This window comes from Helicoverpa zea, chromosome 13 (assembly GCF_022581195.2).
Source record: "Helicoverpa zea isolate HzStark_Cry1AcR chromosome 13, ilHelZeax1.1, whole genome shotgun sequence".
Taxonomy (NCBI): Eukaryota; Metazoa; Arthropoda; class Insecta; order Lepidoptera; family Noctuidae; genus Helicoverpa; species Helicoverpa zea.
In genome coordinates, this window is record NC_061464.1 from 12,733,828 (window position 1) to 12,749,573 (window position 15,746).

General features: G+C 45.3%; 3 protein-coding genes across 4 annotated transcripts; 1 reads left to right on the forward strand and 2 right to left on the reverse strand.

Annotated features, from left to right (window-relative positions):
- Positions 1 to 399: 399 nt before the first annotated feature.
- LOC124635848 (prolyl 3-hydroxylase sudestada1) lies at positions 400 to 4,994 on the reverse strand. Its single transcript, XM_047171797.1, has 7 exons — positions 4,510 to 4,994; positions 3,221 to 3,393; positions 2,846 to 3,133; positions 2,518 to 2,712; positions 2,247 to 2,402; positions 1,927 to 2,067; positions 400 to 1,613 (listed from the first exon to the last, which is right to left on the reverse strand). Exons 1-7 carry the CDS (start codon positions 4,727 to 4,729, stop codon positions 996 to 998), a joined length of 1,791 nt encoding a protein of 596 aa, XP_047027753.1. The 5' UTR covers positions 4,730 to 4,994; the 3' UTR covers positions 400 to 995.
- Positions 4,995 to 7,348: 2,354 nt separating this feature from the next.
- Positions 7,349 to 10,037, forward strand: LOC124635553 (tRNA:m(4)X modification enzyme TRM13 homolog). Of its 2 annotated transcripts, XM_047171465.1 has the most exons (7): positions 7,349 to 7,610; positions 8,041 to 8,078; positions 8,167 to 8,357; positions 8,535 to 8,729; positions 8,799 to 9,011; positions 9,444 to 9,562; positions 9,645 to 10,037. In XM_047171465.1, exons 1-7 carry the CDS (start codon positions 7,446 to 7,448, stop codon positions 9,936 to 9,938), a joined length of 1,215 nt encoding a protein of 404 aa, XP_047027421.1. In that variant the 5' UTR covers positions 7,349 to 7,445; the 3' UTR covers positions 9,939 to 10,037. The 2 variants fall into 2 exon arrangements, with proteins under 2 accessions (XP_047027421.1, XP_047027422.1); XM_047171466.1 differs by lacking the exon at positions 8,535 to 8,729.
- A 59-nt stretch (positions 10,038 to 10,096) lies between these two features.
- LOC124636084 (ADP-ribosylation factor GTPase-activating protein 3) lies at positions 10,097 to 15,676 on the reverse strand. The gene is made up of 10 exons (XM_047172036.1): positions 15,560 to 15,676; positions 15,293 to 15,484; positions 15,041 to 15,172; positions 14,787 to 14,792; positions 14,332 to 14,451; positions 12,981 to 13,160; positions 12,454 to 12,821; positions 12,050 to 12,380; positions 11,841 to 11,981; positions 10,097 to 11,686 (listed from the first exon to the last, which is right to left on the reverse strand). The coding sequence occupies exons 1-10, from the start codon at positions 15,632 to 15,634 to the stop codon at positions 11,585 to 11,587; spliced, it is 1,647 nt and encodes a 548-aa protein (XP_047027992.1). The 5' UTR covers positions 15,635 to 15,676; the 3' UTR covers positions 10,097 to 11,584.
- Between the last annotated feature and the right edge of the window lie 70 nt (positions 15,677 to 15,746).

A 15,746-nucleotide genomic window follows, 5' to 3' on the forward strand; every position in this document is an offset into this window, starting at 1 on the left:
GAACCTCCTGGACTCGTGCTTGGCCACACATACTTATTTCATTCATACTGATATGGACTTTCCACCATTGTAGTGTGTATAAAAATAGTTTTAGACTAAAACACACAGCATAAAAACATTTTAAAAAAATATCCTTTAATAAAAAAACCGACTTGACACACAACATTAACATCATGGTTTTCAGTATTGCATAGTATATGGAATAGTAGACAGAATTGGCAAACGAGTGGGAATTCAGTGAGATCAAACTAAAGAACCTGCTACACACGGTCGTAGAAAATACGCCAAGGCTGAGCGCTACTAACTTTACTCTAAATGCGACATAAAAATAACGTCCGTGCGAACAGGCACTTACAAGTATCAAATGAATTGGGAAATAACAAATAACAACAATAAACATCGATCAGAACTCTTAGGTTTATTCAATATTTCTATTATGTACAAAAAGTAAGTAACACAATGTTAACATTACCTTATCACGTTAACCTTACATCAAGTGAACATGAACACATTTCATACACACACACATCTATTGATTTGTTTACACCGCATCGTCGGGCGCCGCAGCCACCACGCGACCAATACAAAAATATACTCTCCGCCGACCACTGCGGCACATTCTATACCTTACGTTTGTAGTGGCCTGCGCTTGATCATGCTAACATTTCAATACAATCATAGTTCTTCACCGACACATACGTAACTCGATTTAATTTATAACAAAATTAAGAATATATTTAATAATATGTACATTTCATAAATCTCGACGTTAATTAAAATTAAGTAAAAAAAATGAAGAATGCGGCGAACTGCGGATCACTGAATAGTTGCGGATCATAGCCCGCTATGAATCTAAGGAAACTTAAATTTACATGTAATGCATCGTCGACGTCCGGTTCTCCGTCGCGGCAATCTATCGGAAATAATGAAATAAATATGTTCACGGATCACATACCTACATAGTGTAAAAATATGTAAAGTCAGAGGTGCGGGGTTCACTCGGTGTAGGTGCAGGCGAGCACGTAGCAGGGCGGGCGCGGGTGCAGGCGCGGCACGTACTTGGTGAAGGCGGCGGCGCCCGCGTCGCAGTACACCAGCGACAGCGCGTTGTGCGTCGCCGGCACCCGCACCAGCGCCTCGCCCGCCGCCTCCTCCGGCGCCACGTACAGCCGCGCCGCGCCCGCGCCGCCGCCGCCGCGCAGCCACAGCCGCGCCTCCAGCCGCGCCGCGCCCCACGCGCCGCGCGCCGGCAGCAGCTCGTAGCAGCCCGGCGCCAGGCGCTGCAGCTCCGCGCCGCCGTGCGCCGCCAGCGCCAGGTCCGTCACCTCGCCCAGCAGGCGCAGCCACGCGCCCGACGCCGCCAGCGCCAGCAGCCGCCCCGCGGGGTGCTCGGGCGGCGCCGCCCGCAGGCGCCAGTAGCGGCGCCGGTCGGCCGGGCCCGCCGCCTCCCACGCCAGCGCGGGGTCGCCCAGCGCCGCCAGCAGCTCGTCCAGCACGGCGGGCAGCAGCAGCCCCTGCAGCAGCACCTCGCTCTCGGCCTCCATCTGCGCCTGGATCTGCATGCGCGAGCGCGGCGACATGTACGTGGCCTCCACCCACTGGCTCAGCACCACCTGCCCGACCATGTCAAACATGTGTCACCAAATACTAATATCGACTTACACTAACACTAGCCAATTTTCCGCGATTTAGCTTTTTGAACCTCTGGAGCGGACCATTCATTGGTTCGTACGAGCGCAGTACTGTATCTTCCATGCCAAATTCGTGAGAATTATTTATTTATTTATTTAGTAGCTAAAAAAAACTAAACAATAGTAGGAAGTCATAGTCGACAGAGAGCCTCAGAAGAAGAAGAAGAAGAAGACAGAAGTCCTCGCTTATAATCAATATTATTACTTAACATTAAAAAAAATAGTCAAAGCATACAATATCATTGTTGGGGCGCTGCGGCTCGGGCAGCTCGGGCTCCGGCTCGGGCTCGGGCTCTGGCTCGTCGTCGGGCGGCGGCCCGTGGAACCAGCCGTTGATGGACAGCCGCGGCAGCTCCAGCGACAACACCTCCTCCACCTGCACATACCACGTCACACATCATCGACACCGGGATGGGCACATTCAAGTCCATGTCAAACAAGTAACAATGTACATATGTTTGATAATAGTAATGGTGACTTGGACTAAATAAATCTGAAATTTGCTCGATTTAGATCAGGACAAAAGACAATGGGATAAGTATATAAGCATATTACCTGGTGGAAGGAGTCGGTGCCGACCTTGAAGAAGGCCAGCATGTTGTTCCTGGGGCTGACAGAATGCGCCACGTCAGCCGGCCGCCCCGCCTCGTCCCGCGCCAGCAGCTGCAGCGCCCCACCCATGGCCGCCTCCCAACCGCCCGAATCCGTCGCCTGCTTGTCAAAAATATGATTACTAAAACCTTTGAAAAATTGGAAGTCAAATTAATTGTCAATGTACAGAGTTACGAATAAGGTAATTGATATACAAAGTATCAGTGATAGTTACATGAGGATGGTCTCCGGAGCCGTTCTCGAGCGCCGGCATGGCGGCGGGCGGGCGGCGCCAGGGCGCGAGGTAGAGGATGAAGGCGACGCGGCGGTCGCTGAGCAGGTCGTCGTGCGGCAGCAGGTGGTCGCCGGGCCCGTACAGCGAGCACGACGCCGACACCGCGCGCAGCGCCAGCCCCGTCGCGCGAGACACCTGCATTTCATACAAATTTCATATAATCACTTATTTCGGGATTTAGGAGAATCTTCAAAACTATAATTTCTATAAAGTCTTGTGAATTCCTTTAAGATATTCAGGAAATTGAAGTGAGTCAAGTGGTACTCACCCAACTCATAACCTCAGTCTTCAGCAGCTCGTATATGCCTCTAATACTTCGTTGCCAGGTGAGGCTGGCCAGGTCTGCAGTCTGGTGGAACTCGTAAAGATCCATCTTCTTGCGCGACCAGTCCAGCGTGTTCATGTCGTCCACAATGTTGTTGATCATCTCCGAGTTGGCCAGGAAGTCATGCAGCAGGCACAGCCGGAATGGCTTACATGTCAAGGTTAACTCTGAACTTTCCAAATCTTTCATATCTCTCCAGTGTGTTTGAAGTCTTTCTATTAAATCTTCTGACTGCAAGTAAACAAACAGGCATGTTATATGGCAGATACAAATATGTTTGTCTAGGTTTAGCTGTTGCAGAAATTATTGGAATGTTACCTTAAACTTGGGATTAAACTTAGGCTCATCCATTCTGTTGGCGCGAGGGTTGAGCTGTGCCCGCACTGCCTTGGCTTGACTCTTGTCATCCTCCACCAGGATGGAGTCATCTTCCCAGGATGACTCAGAGTCTGAACTGTACTCAGATGATGATGACGAAGATGAGTAATCCTCTGGAAACAGTGGTTTCATTGTTTATTACAACCATTTTGAAATTTAAATTATTTCATTATTTTATTAAATACTAGCCGTTCCCCGCAGTATTACCTGCGCCCGGTGTATTTTTTGCCGCTCTGGTACGTGGTGAGCAGTAGCGTCTACCTACACTTGGTATTGGTATACTCATATAAGTTATGCTACCCTGGTACATGGTGAGCAGTTGCATCGAAATTTCGTTATTGGTATACTTTACTAAGGTGAATTATGCTGTCCTAGTACTTTACTTTTGTGGTTCTGCGGCATTCCGTAAGTTGGTTTTTGTCTAATCACTCCCGTCCCGGGAATCTTACTCGCAATTTTTTTTTTCCTTATTTGCTCACCGTTTAGACCTACCATGGACTACGACAAACATTTTAAAACCAAAATCAGCTCAATCGGCCCAGCCGTTCTCGAGTTTTAGCGAGACTAACGAACAGCAATTCATTTTTATATATATAGATATACCAGGGATATACAATGTTTATTGAAAATCTATTGAATTGGATTTACAAAATAGTTTCTAAACATTGATACCAATTTTATATTTAGGTGATTAGTGTGCCAATGAATCTATATCTTGTGTACTGAGCTGCTGATAAGATACTAATTCATCATTGAGCCAAAAAAAGAAATTGGCAATTTTTCTATCTACTGGCATAATATTTAATACATTTGTTTATTGACATCATTTTATGAACAGCAACTCAGTTACCTGGGCAACCCAATACCCCTTGGCAGGAATGGTGTCAGACTTACTGGCTTCTGACTACCCGTAATAACTGCCAAGGATGTTAGCCAGGACCTACAGTTTAATGTGCCCTCCGAAATACAGTCATTGTTGTCCAAGCAATACTTACACATAAATATAGGTATTACCTATTTAATGTAATTAACCTATGTAATATAATTTATTTACACCTTTATTATCAGGCAACTGTGACACATAGGTATATACCTTAAACTAACATATATGTCTGCAAAATCTTGTTAGTAAATATAACTTAAATTATTATTAAAATACCTTGTAAAATCCACTTCTGAATTCAAGTTTCCCGCGCAAACTGGCGCGAAGTAAATGCATCAGTACTGACCTCCGCGGATCCTCTTGACCTCGTCGGCGGTGGCCTGGTAGGAGTTGACGGCGCACACGTCCGAGTCGTCGCTCTCCGTGTCCGAGATCTCGATGACGGTGCTGGAGAGCCTGCGCTTGGCGGGCGGCCGGCCCGCCGCGGCGCCGCTGGGGCCCCCGCCCTCCTCCGCCGGCGCAGTGCTCGACGATGGTTCCTCGTTATCTCTACTTGGCGAACTCATTTTGTACCAGCTGCACTACATAATATCAAGTGAAAGAAAAACAAAACGAAACCAATATGATGCGACGCCTAACCTAAAATCTTGTTGACGTTCGAAGCCACCAGAATAGCCATGTTTAAAAAATATCAGAAAGATCAAGTATCAAGTGCAAGTGGGCAACCCAAGTCGCGGAACTATAATACTGGCTTGCAATTCTAGTTTTTGTAATTAATACCAAAGGCTTTTTCAAAGCATTAAATGAATTATTATTTAATTACTTTACTTGAAATCGAAACTCGGGTGACCAGTCATGTCAGGTATGTGTCAGGTAGAGATGGGTAACTCAGGAGCAGTACCTAGAAGAGAAATAGTTATAATGCAAAATGATTGTAGGTACTTTCTTAGCTATTAGATAATAGAACTTAAGATAAATATTTGCATGACTAAATTATAAGTCGAATATAGTGAGACCATATATTTTTTATTGTATCGACCATCATATTGTACCTATATTCTGGCAAATAAATAAATTTCATTTCATTTCATTTCATTTCATTAATATTACTAAACAAGATTGCGCACGCTCAAAATATATATTTACGAAAATGAACTCTATTCTAACGCAATAAGGTACTAAATTGATTGCATAATACACAGAGGCAAATCCGAGCCGAGAGGGATAGTTCGAACGGAGGCTTTCTGTCTCTTTCTAACACCTTGCCAGCATAAAAAAATGTTGTGATCAAAAGTTTTGTCTTCCCAAAAAACAATTGAATCACTTATATTTTTATCTTATTTTAACAATTGTAAGTCAACAAATTAATAACAATCGCATTAATTTATTCGTATTTATTATTAAAACATAAACAACATAAATTTTTATTTTGCTTTTTTTTATTTTCTAGCGGTAACCCTGAACATTCTTGGCGCGTAATCAGCATTTAAAATTTTGTTTATATTTTTTTGTATTAAATCAATTTAAACTATTAAAATGGTGAAAAGTGTTGCGTTTCTACTTGCAAATGTGAATCCTATGGTGGTTGCAATATATCGTTCCACAGGTTAGCTAATAATAACATTTTCGTAAACCAAACAACTAGGGTGCCCATGAATTCTTGTAACGAGTCAAAATATGGGTGATGGATTTTAAAACTGTTGTACTATTGTTATAGCTTCCCAAAAAATGAAGAAAGGCTACATAAATGGCTCAGCAGTCTATATATGAAGTAGAAATACAAAAAAAACAGTCTTCACTTCGAATCTTCCTGCTTTTATACTGCTAATTTCCGCTAATTATTAAAAGCCTTTATTAGTATCTTAAGGTCACAAACTGCGTAAGTTAAAACTTCAATACTAATCTGTGTTTAATAATCTTAGCAAATTCGGATTTGTCTCACATAGCTTAATCTCATAGTCACCCTATTAGAAAGGGACAGACAGCCTCCGTACTAACTGTTTCACTCGGCTCGTTTTTTGGGTTTATATGCGCAGTCCTGTTTACTAATATTATGTCTATGCTCAGGAGTGATAGATAAAAAAGATATGTATCTTTCCGTTCTTATCACTCACTCTTTGTATCAGTTCAAATCCGAATGTATCAGTGTATCTTTAACAACTCATTCAATCCGTCGTCCGTTTGTATCTGTGTTGCACTCGCACACACAGCGTTGAGTGGCTGGCGTCACGGTTTCTCATCGGAAAGACCAGACATCTCTTTCGCACTTCCCTACTTAGAATGTTCTGTCTCACTTTCTCGATACCGAGAATAAGTGTTTGACCATTATTTTTATTTATTTATTCGATTTACACGGCTTTAACAGCCAATTACATAAATCGTAAACTTAAATTTAAAATGAAAAATAGAAACTTAAAAATAAAAAAAAATAAACTTAAAAATATTATAAACTGATATACGAATCTATCTATCCTAAACGAATCTATCACTCTTAGTTCGTACTGGGGCCCGATTCTCCTAATTTTACTTAAGCGACCTTCGATTGACGTTCGACTCGATTCGACTGAGATCCAATCCCGACTCGATTACGATTGAAGCGTATGTGGCATTCCGCTATTTTTTCTTTGAAATAAGCCTTTTTATCCTTTTCTGTCATTCAATAATGAATCATTTTGTCTGCAAATGATTTACGATTGCAAAATGATTGTACAGCAAACTACCGTATAGACCAAAATCATCAAAATAGCAGACCAATCGCACACCAATCAAATGTCAATCGAATACGATTGGTCTTTTATTAGTAGCAGAATGCCCGATATGGTTAAAACTGCTATTACGATCATATTGCGATTCGATTTCTATTCGATTTTGACATTATTAACTTAGGAGAATCGGGGCCCTGATTTAGTGATACATTGGATTGAATTGAACGAAGCGAGTCACTCTGAGCAACAGTACAATGTCACTCACGGATTAGAAAGGATATAGAGATACAAAAGAGTGATACATATCCCAGTGATCAAAAGATACATATAAATCTTTTCTTTTCAATGATACGTTTTTCCCATGTCTAGTGTCAGGTATTCCCAAACATCATTACATGACGTGACCGACGTGACGCATTGACATATAACTATATAACTATATATAACTATATAATTCTAAGCTCGATGACGTGACGCGTAAACAAAATGTCAACGTCACTTAGCTCATCAATCGCTGTGAATCTGTGAATCGCTAAGATAACCTCAAAACAGTGATCAGATAGTAAACAAAATAAAAATGACTGATATCCAAAATGATTCCCCCAAAGTGAGAAATTGTACAAACGGACCTCAATGCCAGTACTACGTGACAAGGAAAAAGAGGCTATGCCGCATGACAGTCCGGCCCGGCCACCAGTACTGTGGGGAACACGAACCGCAGCCGCAGACAGCTGACGGTCAGGTTCGATGCGATACTGTTGTACACCTAGGGCGACCCACAGACCTACACTATAATACCATCATCATCAAAGTCGTTCCCCCATAGATTGGGGATCGTGACCATCATTAGTCTCTGTCAGCAATGAGGTTGGGCCGGGATTATTTCCTCCAGGTGCTCCTATCAGCAGCAGTGTGTATAGTTTCGTGCAGACGGAGTTGCAGATGAGATTAGGTTTGGTCACACCATACCATACCATACCACTACATACACACTCCATAAAAAACGTAGTTGTAGACATGTATTCTAAAAGTACCTTCACTTATACAGGATATGGATAAATCCACATATGGAACTTAAAAATATAGTTTCTTTCACTCACATTTTTATTTCAATTAAATTGGTTTAAATTGTTATTTAACACATTAATTAAATGAACCCTTTTCTTGCTAAGGATGACACACGAATTCCATGCCCCAATGATCCCAAACAGTGAGTATTATAGATAATCACTCAGTAATACATAAATGTAGTATTGATCTTAAATCAGTGAAAACTAACTTAATGGTGATTGTTCTAGCACGGTTTACGTCAGTAAACTGGAGAAGCACCTGTCCATCTGCAATGCTCGTGCAACAGAGCAGCCGGTGTACATCGTACCCAACATCAATGCTCCCGCAGAGGTGGACACATGTCTTCGGAAGCCACTCAGTCAATTGCCTTGGGATACAGTCATGCAAGTCGTAGACAAAGTTAACTTTTTATATGAAAGTAAGTGCAGAATATTGCAGCTAATTTAAATAAAAGTTACTATTGTTTATTGTGCTGAAGCTCCAAAAGCTTCCCAACAGTGAAAGAATTGTTAAAATTGGCTCAGTTCAGTAGAGCCAGAGCGAGAAATACAGAAGCTTTTTGTGATTAATAACCACATATAAAATGATTGCACAGAGCATGTGAAGGGCACAATCACAACTGCCCCCGACTACCCCATCCACAGTGCAGTGATGCCTGAGTTTGCTGAGGGAGACAGAGCAGAGAGCTCCCTCCGCCATCTGCGGCAGGTGTCCAGCCTGCTGTGGCTGACGGAACAAGAGGGGCTGGTGGCCGACGACACTTGCTATGTGGAATTGGGTGCTGGGAAAGGCAAGTGCTGGTTGTTGCTGTGATGCAGGTAATGAACAGTGACATAGTGTGACGTGGGATGTTGTGCAGGGCACATGTCGTACTACGCGTGCGGCGCGTGGCGGAGGCCGGCGCTGCTGGTGGACCGCGCGTCGCTGCGGCACAAGCGCGACAACAAGCTGGCGGGCGGCGCCGCGCGCATCCGCGCGGACCTGGCGCACCTGGCGCTGGACCGCGTGCCGCTGGCGCCCGCCTGCCGCGCGCTCGTCGGCCTCGCCAAGCATCTGTGCGGAGTGGCCACAGGTTTGTCTCAATATTAGCCTTTATTGTTCCACCAGATGTTTTCCCGCGATTGCAGTCGCGTCCCGTAGCAACGTTACTCGAGGATAATGTAGCTTTCCAACAGTGAAAGAATTTTTCGGTTTCATGTTAATCCTAATTTCCTAACTAATATTATAAATGTGAAAGTAACTGTCTGTCTGTCTTTTTTTCACGCCTAAACTACTGAACCGATTTGTGTGAAATTTGGTACAGACATAGTTTGGAACTTGAGAAAGGACATAGGGTAGTTTTTATTACAAAAAATATAAAAATAAAATTTATTCCGGACATATAGCGCCATCTATTGGTCAAACCGAGAATCTGCCGGAAGTCACTATGCCACGCGAACGAAGTCACGGGCAAAAGCTAGTAATGTTTATAAAGGATTTGATTAGTGAATATAATGGTGTGCAGACTACGCGCTGCGCTGCATGACTGGCGCGGGCGCGGCGTCGACGCGCGGGCTGGTGCTGGCCACGTGCTGCCACCACCGCTGCGAGCGCGGCGCCTTCGTCGGCAACGAGCAACTCGAGGTCAGCGCCACTCACTCGGTACACAACGCCCATTTAAGTAAAATGTTGACTACAATAGAGAATATCGACGGCATGTTTGCAGGAGCTGGGCATCAGCGGTGACGAGTTCAACGTGATGCTGGGCATCGTGTCGTGGGCCACGTGCGGCGACGGGCGCAGCCGGCGGGCGCGGGCGGAGGGGGCGGAGGCGCGGGAGGGGCGGCTGGAGGCGGCGGCGCGGGCGCGGGCGGGGCGGCGCGCCAAGCGGCTGGTGGAGTGGGCGCGCGTGCAGTGGCTGCGGGAGCGCGGCTTCGCGGCGCGGCTGGTGTACTTCGTGCCGCCGCACGTGTCGCCCGAGAACGTCGCTATCGTCGCCACCCGGCCGCTGCAGACGTGACCGCGCAATTTTCATTTTTATTATTATATACCTATACCCCGACTCAATAAAACGATTGATTATTATTTATTTTAAAGATGAATAAAAATATTTTTAAAATATTCGTTTATTTAGTAACAAAGAATTTGTTGAATAGGATAATAAATAAAATGAAACACTAGCAAATATAATTTTGTATATTTATATCAATAATTATAATCTATAAAACAAAATTCTATTACTATACAAATGTGTTGGAGCCGGCGCGGCCCCGAGCGGAACATTCCTCGCGAGCTGTCGCCAGCGCTGACTCACAGCGCGGACGCTTGTCGCTTCTAACTTAATATAATGCGCACAAACTTAGTGTCGACCATAAAATAAGCTCTAAAAATAAACATGCTTACTTAGACCCGCGGCAGTGCGGCCCTGCCGCGAGTCAACCGCCTAGTTTCGTACTAACATCAACTTAACCGAGTTACTATAAAAATAAAAATTATCTAACACCAAAAACGTTTACATAAAAATAAATAAATGCTCGGTTAGTGGCTAACTAGTCGCGTGCTCGCTCAGGCGACGCAGTGCGACGCGTGTCGCCTGCGCCTGCCCTCGGACCACGCGCCTTATACCCACGCTTCAGGAAACTAACTTTACAATAATGCAACAATCAACGAATATGTTTTTTTTATATAATAGAACAGAAGATTAAACAGATACATTCGAATTTGGAATGCGATAGCGAAGTAGCGGGCATCGCCTGTGGAGCGCTGAGTGACGCGGCGGCGCTACTCGCGCACTACTGCACGTCCTATGTACATTACAATATTTACAAGTACAAGATGTCGTTCGCGGTACAAACATCGCCTCCTACATCTGAACACACTACATTGTAATTGACCAACATTCAAGGTATATGTCTCAGTTACGATTACAATAGCGTAGTAATGTGAAATTTGTAGAAGCTATGTCGATATGTGTATGGGCTGTCAGTGTCCGACTAGCAGCCGACGTGTGTACGCCACTCGCGCTCTTGCATATGTATAAGCCGTCTTCGGTACTACAAATGCTAGTAGGGCGGCCTGCATCACCACATATACATACATATAAAAGCTTAACATACAGGTAGCATCTGTCCAAATACCCAAACCCGGTTCAAATTCAGCCCACTCAACCCACCGATGTGAATGTGTGCAGCGCGAGCAACTTCCCGCACACGGAATATGAAGCAGCGGTTGAACATTCGGACAGCTCTGTATAAACTCGTTGTACGGGAGGTGGCGCTTCTGTGTCTCTGCGTTACTTTTGATACAACATGATTATAAACATATTATTTATAATACAATAATGTCTGCTCACACCCGTTCAGACAATTCTGTCTAATACAAGTACTTTTACATAAGTTACGACATAATTCAACATTAGTTTTATACGTACAAAATAGAACTCACATACGACAGTTGTTTGTATTAGTCCCTGTGCGGTAAAGTGCGTCGTCGGTGTCAAACAAAATAATAAAATGGATCCGCTATCAGAGACATTGTCAACAAAGCATTATTTATGCAACATAGTATGGTTACTAGTCAGTTGGTCACTTATAAATGTTTCTTACATTGAAATATAATTAGAATAATGCCGGCTAGATATTCGTGTCGGAGCGAGTGGGCGGCGGCTCAGTAGCCGTAGCGCTCCTGTATGGAGGACACGACGCCGTTGGCGAGCGACGACAGCCGCCCCGCCACGCGCGTCACGCCCGCGCGGACCGACTCGCGCACCTGCGCAACAACAAACATTTCAAATAAAAACAACCAGTCAAATGAGAACTAATTAATTATTAAATTGAATTTAAAAGCTAATTTAATGAATTTGAATAGCGACGAATGAACAAAGCTGATTTGTTTTTCAAGAAAGTGTGAATATTCACGTGACCTCGTCGAGGTCGGGCGCGGATACGCTGAAGGCGGAGTTGCGCGGCATGCGCTGCGCGTCGCCGCCGAAGTACTCCGCCGACGAGATGCTCGTGCTGCCCTGGAAGCGCGACAGGTTCGAGTCCCGCTCCCACCGCGAGTCCTGCAACACCCGCCCGGTCAGTGCCTGCCCACTCCGTCCCGCACACACCGCCCGCAGCACTCACTCACCTGCTCGCCGAAGAACTGTGCCGAACTGATCGCCTTCGCCGACCCGAACTTCTTGACGGCAGAGTCATCCTCCGCGCTGTCGGCGCGGCGTCCGCGCGGCCTGCCCGCATTGCCCCGCGTGCCCTCCGCGCTGTTCCGCGTATTGTCCGCGCCACTCAGCCCGGCGCCGCCGCCCATGCTGCCGGGGCTGGCCAGGCTGCCCCCGCTGCCCAGCCCGCCGGCGCTGCCCCCCATGCTGGCCATGCCGGCGATGTTGTCGAACGAGGAAGACTTGCGGTCGCTGTCACCGAACAACTTGTCCAGGTTGCGACTGTTGCCGTACGGCTCGTTCCTGCAGAATACAATACATGTCGGTGTGAGTATAGAGTATGTGCCGCGGGCGGCGCGGCGGGCGGGTGACGCACCGGATCATGGTGAAGGAGGAGCTGAAGTCGTCGATGTCGTCGAGCGGCGCGCGCGGCGCGGGCGCGTCCTCCTGCTCGATGGGCGTCATGTCGCTGGCGGCCGAGTGCGACACGCCGGCGCGGGCGGGCTGCCGCTGCGCCAGGCCCAGGCGCTCGGCGGCGGCGCGCGGCGCGGGCGCGCGGTACGCGAGGCGCAGCGCCGCCACCTCCTGCTCCACGCTCTCCAGCGTGGCGGCCGGCGCCGCGGCCTTCTGCTGCTGCGCCAGCATCGCCTCGCGCTCGATGTCTTCGAAGTTGGCCGCCACCTTGGTCGCGCCCAGACCGCCTTTCCTACCGCCCAGCTGCAATACCGACAAATGTTGCTTTCTTTAACGTCCAATCGACGCACGTTGCTCACTCTCTACTCAGTTGATATATTTTTTTAATTTTTTTAGATTGTGTGAATGGTAGTACATCGGTCGATAGAGACACCAAATGACTTGGGAACAAGAAGATTAGTATATGTATAGTTTATGTTTGCAATATCATGAAGTGGTCAAAGAAGTGAATAGTAATGTAATGTGGTGGGTACATACCCCTTGTCGCTTGGCGGGCGCGCGGCTGGCGATGGTGCTGGCGCGCGGCGCGGCGGGCGTCATGTCGCCCGACGCGCCGCCCGCGCCCCACAGCCGCGCCGCCGAGCTCAGCGCCGCGCCCGCGCCACCGCCCTGCGCCACACATACATACAACACTCCATGTACCTACCAAATGTGCTTCGGTCTTTTGCTAATGTTGTTCCCTGACCAATTACACTTTTGTGACACCGTAATCGCAAATACAACAAAAAAACTACAATAGAAATACAAAAAAAAAAAAATAGTTGAAATTATTTTGAAACTCGATTTAAAACTATTAAAGAATTTATTTTAAATGGTCTAATTGCGGCGAGATTTGTACAACACAACTCCTAAAAGACAGCATTTGGAAGTAAATCTAATCTCATCAGCATTGCTTTTATAAACCTCGTTTTGCTTTTCGAAACATATATCGTCAACTTGTCAAAATATAAATGCGCGGTGACAAGTTTATTCAGTTTATACGTTAACTAGTAAGTAACGTCGCAGTTAATATAAACTAGTTTCGCTACGGGGGACGGAGGCTAACGTTATCACCGCGAGATAAGCCGCGGCCTGCGCACGCGCACGCATTGTGTACCTATCACTGATTGATAGATATGCTGAATCAATCAACCAGACAGTTTTTAACAATTAATATTGAGTAATATACACCTATCTAAATGTTATCACTGTTTACATTGCCATAGGAACTGATGCGGAAGACGAGATTGTAACACGGAAATGTGACGAGCGTGTCAAATTCATCTGTAAGTCACATTTCACACTGGGAGTCGCAACTCATGCTATTAATAAATTAAACAAAAGCAAATTCTAATATTAATTATATATGGGCGGGCAAATTACTATGACCAAAAATATTTCACAAAAATAGTAGTGTAATGATATTGAGCTAGTTAGGAAATATGAAGTGAATGTATAAAACAAAGCACGCCAGGCGACACAAGCGGCGTACCTGAACACGGGACATAGGTACTGAGCGGAGCAATTACGTATCCCGCGCGGCCGGCCGGAGCGCCGAGCGAGTGAGTCCTACTGCCACGCTCGCACTCTCGCTCTCATTTATCATATTTGTTATCTGAATCATTTTTGTTTCCTCCATGTTGACATAGTTTTTTAATTAACTAGACATGTATTGAAACTTATTGCTGTAATCATCATTTATCAATCTGTGGAATAGTGTAGATTACGGCCGCATAAAGTATTGGAGTAGTGCAGTGGCCTCGATGGCTGGCACGTGCAGATGTGTGGGTGTCTGTGTTACCTGTGCGGGGATGGGAAGCTCGCTAGTGTTAGTGGGTGCGGCGTCGCCGTGCTCCGCAAACCAGTCTACCTCGGGCTCCTTGGCCTCCTTGGGCTCGGGCGCCGCCGGCTCCAGGTGAAGCTGCATAACACAAAACCCAACTGAGACACACAGGTTAAAACTATCAAAAAAAGTCATTAATAGTTATTCAAAATGCAGAACTAATGTAACCATTTGACTGTGACTAAATTAGGGCCAGGCCCTATTTGACAGTGACTCAAAAACATTAAGGCCATGTTATATGACCATTTTTTTAATTAAAACAGGATGTTTTAATTGTGTTCAAAAAATATATTAAAACTGCCCTAAACATGACTATGTAAATTAGATAATTCTGAACTGAACAAATGAAATATCTTCCAATTGGTTTAGTATATAAGACAGAAGAACACAATTAACATGATGTACCTACTTACCCAAATCTGTGAATAAAAGTGGAATAAAATAATCATTAAATGGATTACCAGAATATGTATTAAATTAATGAAATGTCAGAGCAACCTGTGCAACTGGTTTAATCTAGACATCTGAATAAAGATATAAGTAAGAATATATTATGAGACAAGAATGTTTGAATCTTATTGTCATCCTATATGGTCTTTTTATGAAAAAGAATGAGTATTTCAACAAAACATTATAGTGTGCTGATTTTATGCATTGCTGAGGATACCTTGGTGCCGTAGGTCTTCATGGCCTGTTCGGACATGGCGCTCAGCTTGTCACGGTACATCTGTGCTACGCGGGAGCTGTACTTCTGTCGCGCGTCCTCTGTCGACAGCCCGTGTGTGCGGAAGAACTGGGTCTATCATCAACACATAGTGACTTATTAATGACCAACCCATTCACACATAACACATTAGTCGTCTTAACTTCCAATTAAATAAATCGCAAGCTAATAAACGAGTCAAGACAATGAACATACAGCGTTGACATTCCCGCCAAGCTGCATGTTCCGGAGCTGCTTCCATGTCCAGTTGGTGTCGAGCTGCGTGGAGCGCACGAACGTGAGGTGCACGCCGAGGCTGCGGTGCACCGCGGAGCAGTCCAGGCAGATGAACACTCCGTACGTCACCGACGACCACGTAGGGTTTTTCGCGTTGCAGTCGAAACATACCTGTACACCAGACCACAAACTGTGTTATCACTGAACTTTCATTCTAAAACTACATAGCTACTGAAATGTATGTACTTTATTCGATGGAATAGAGCGTAATCTTTGAAATATTGCTTCAATATCGGTTTTACTAGGCCCAGAGTCAGCCATTTTCGACGTGTTGTCACTATCTGTCTGTCACGTAAATGTCAAATCAACGTTGTTGACACATTCGTCATGACGTGCATTTTCGATTCAATAAACGCACCGGACGCATTTGCGT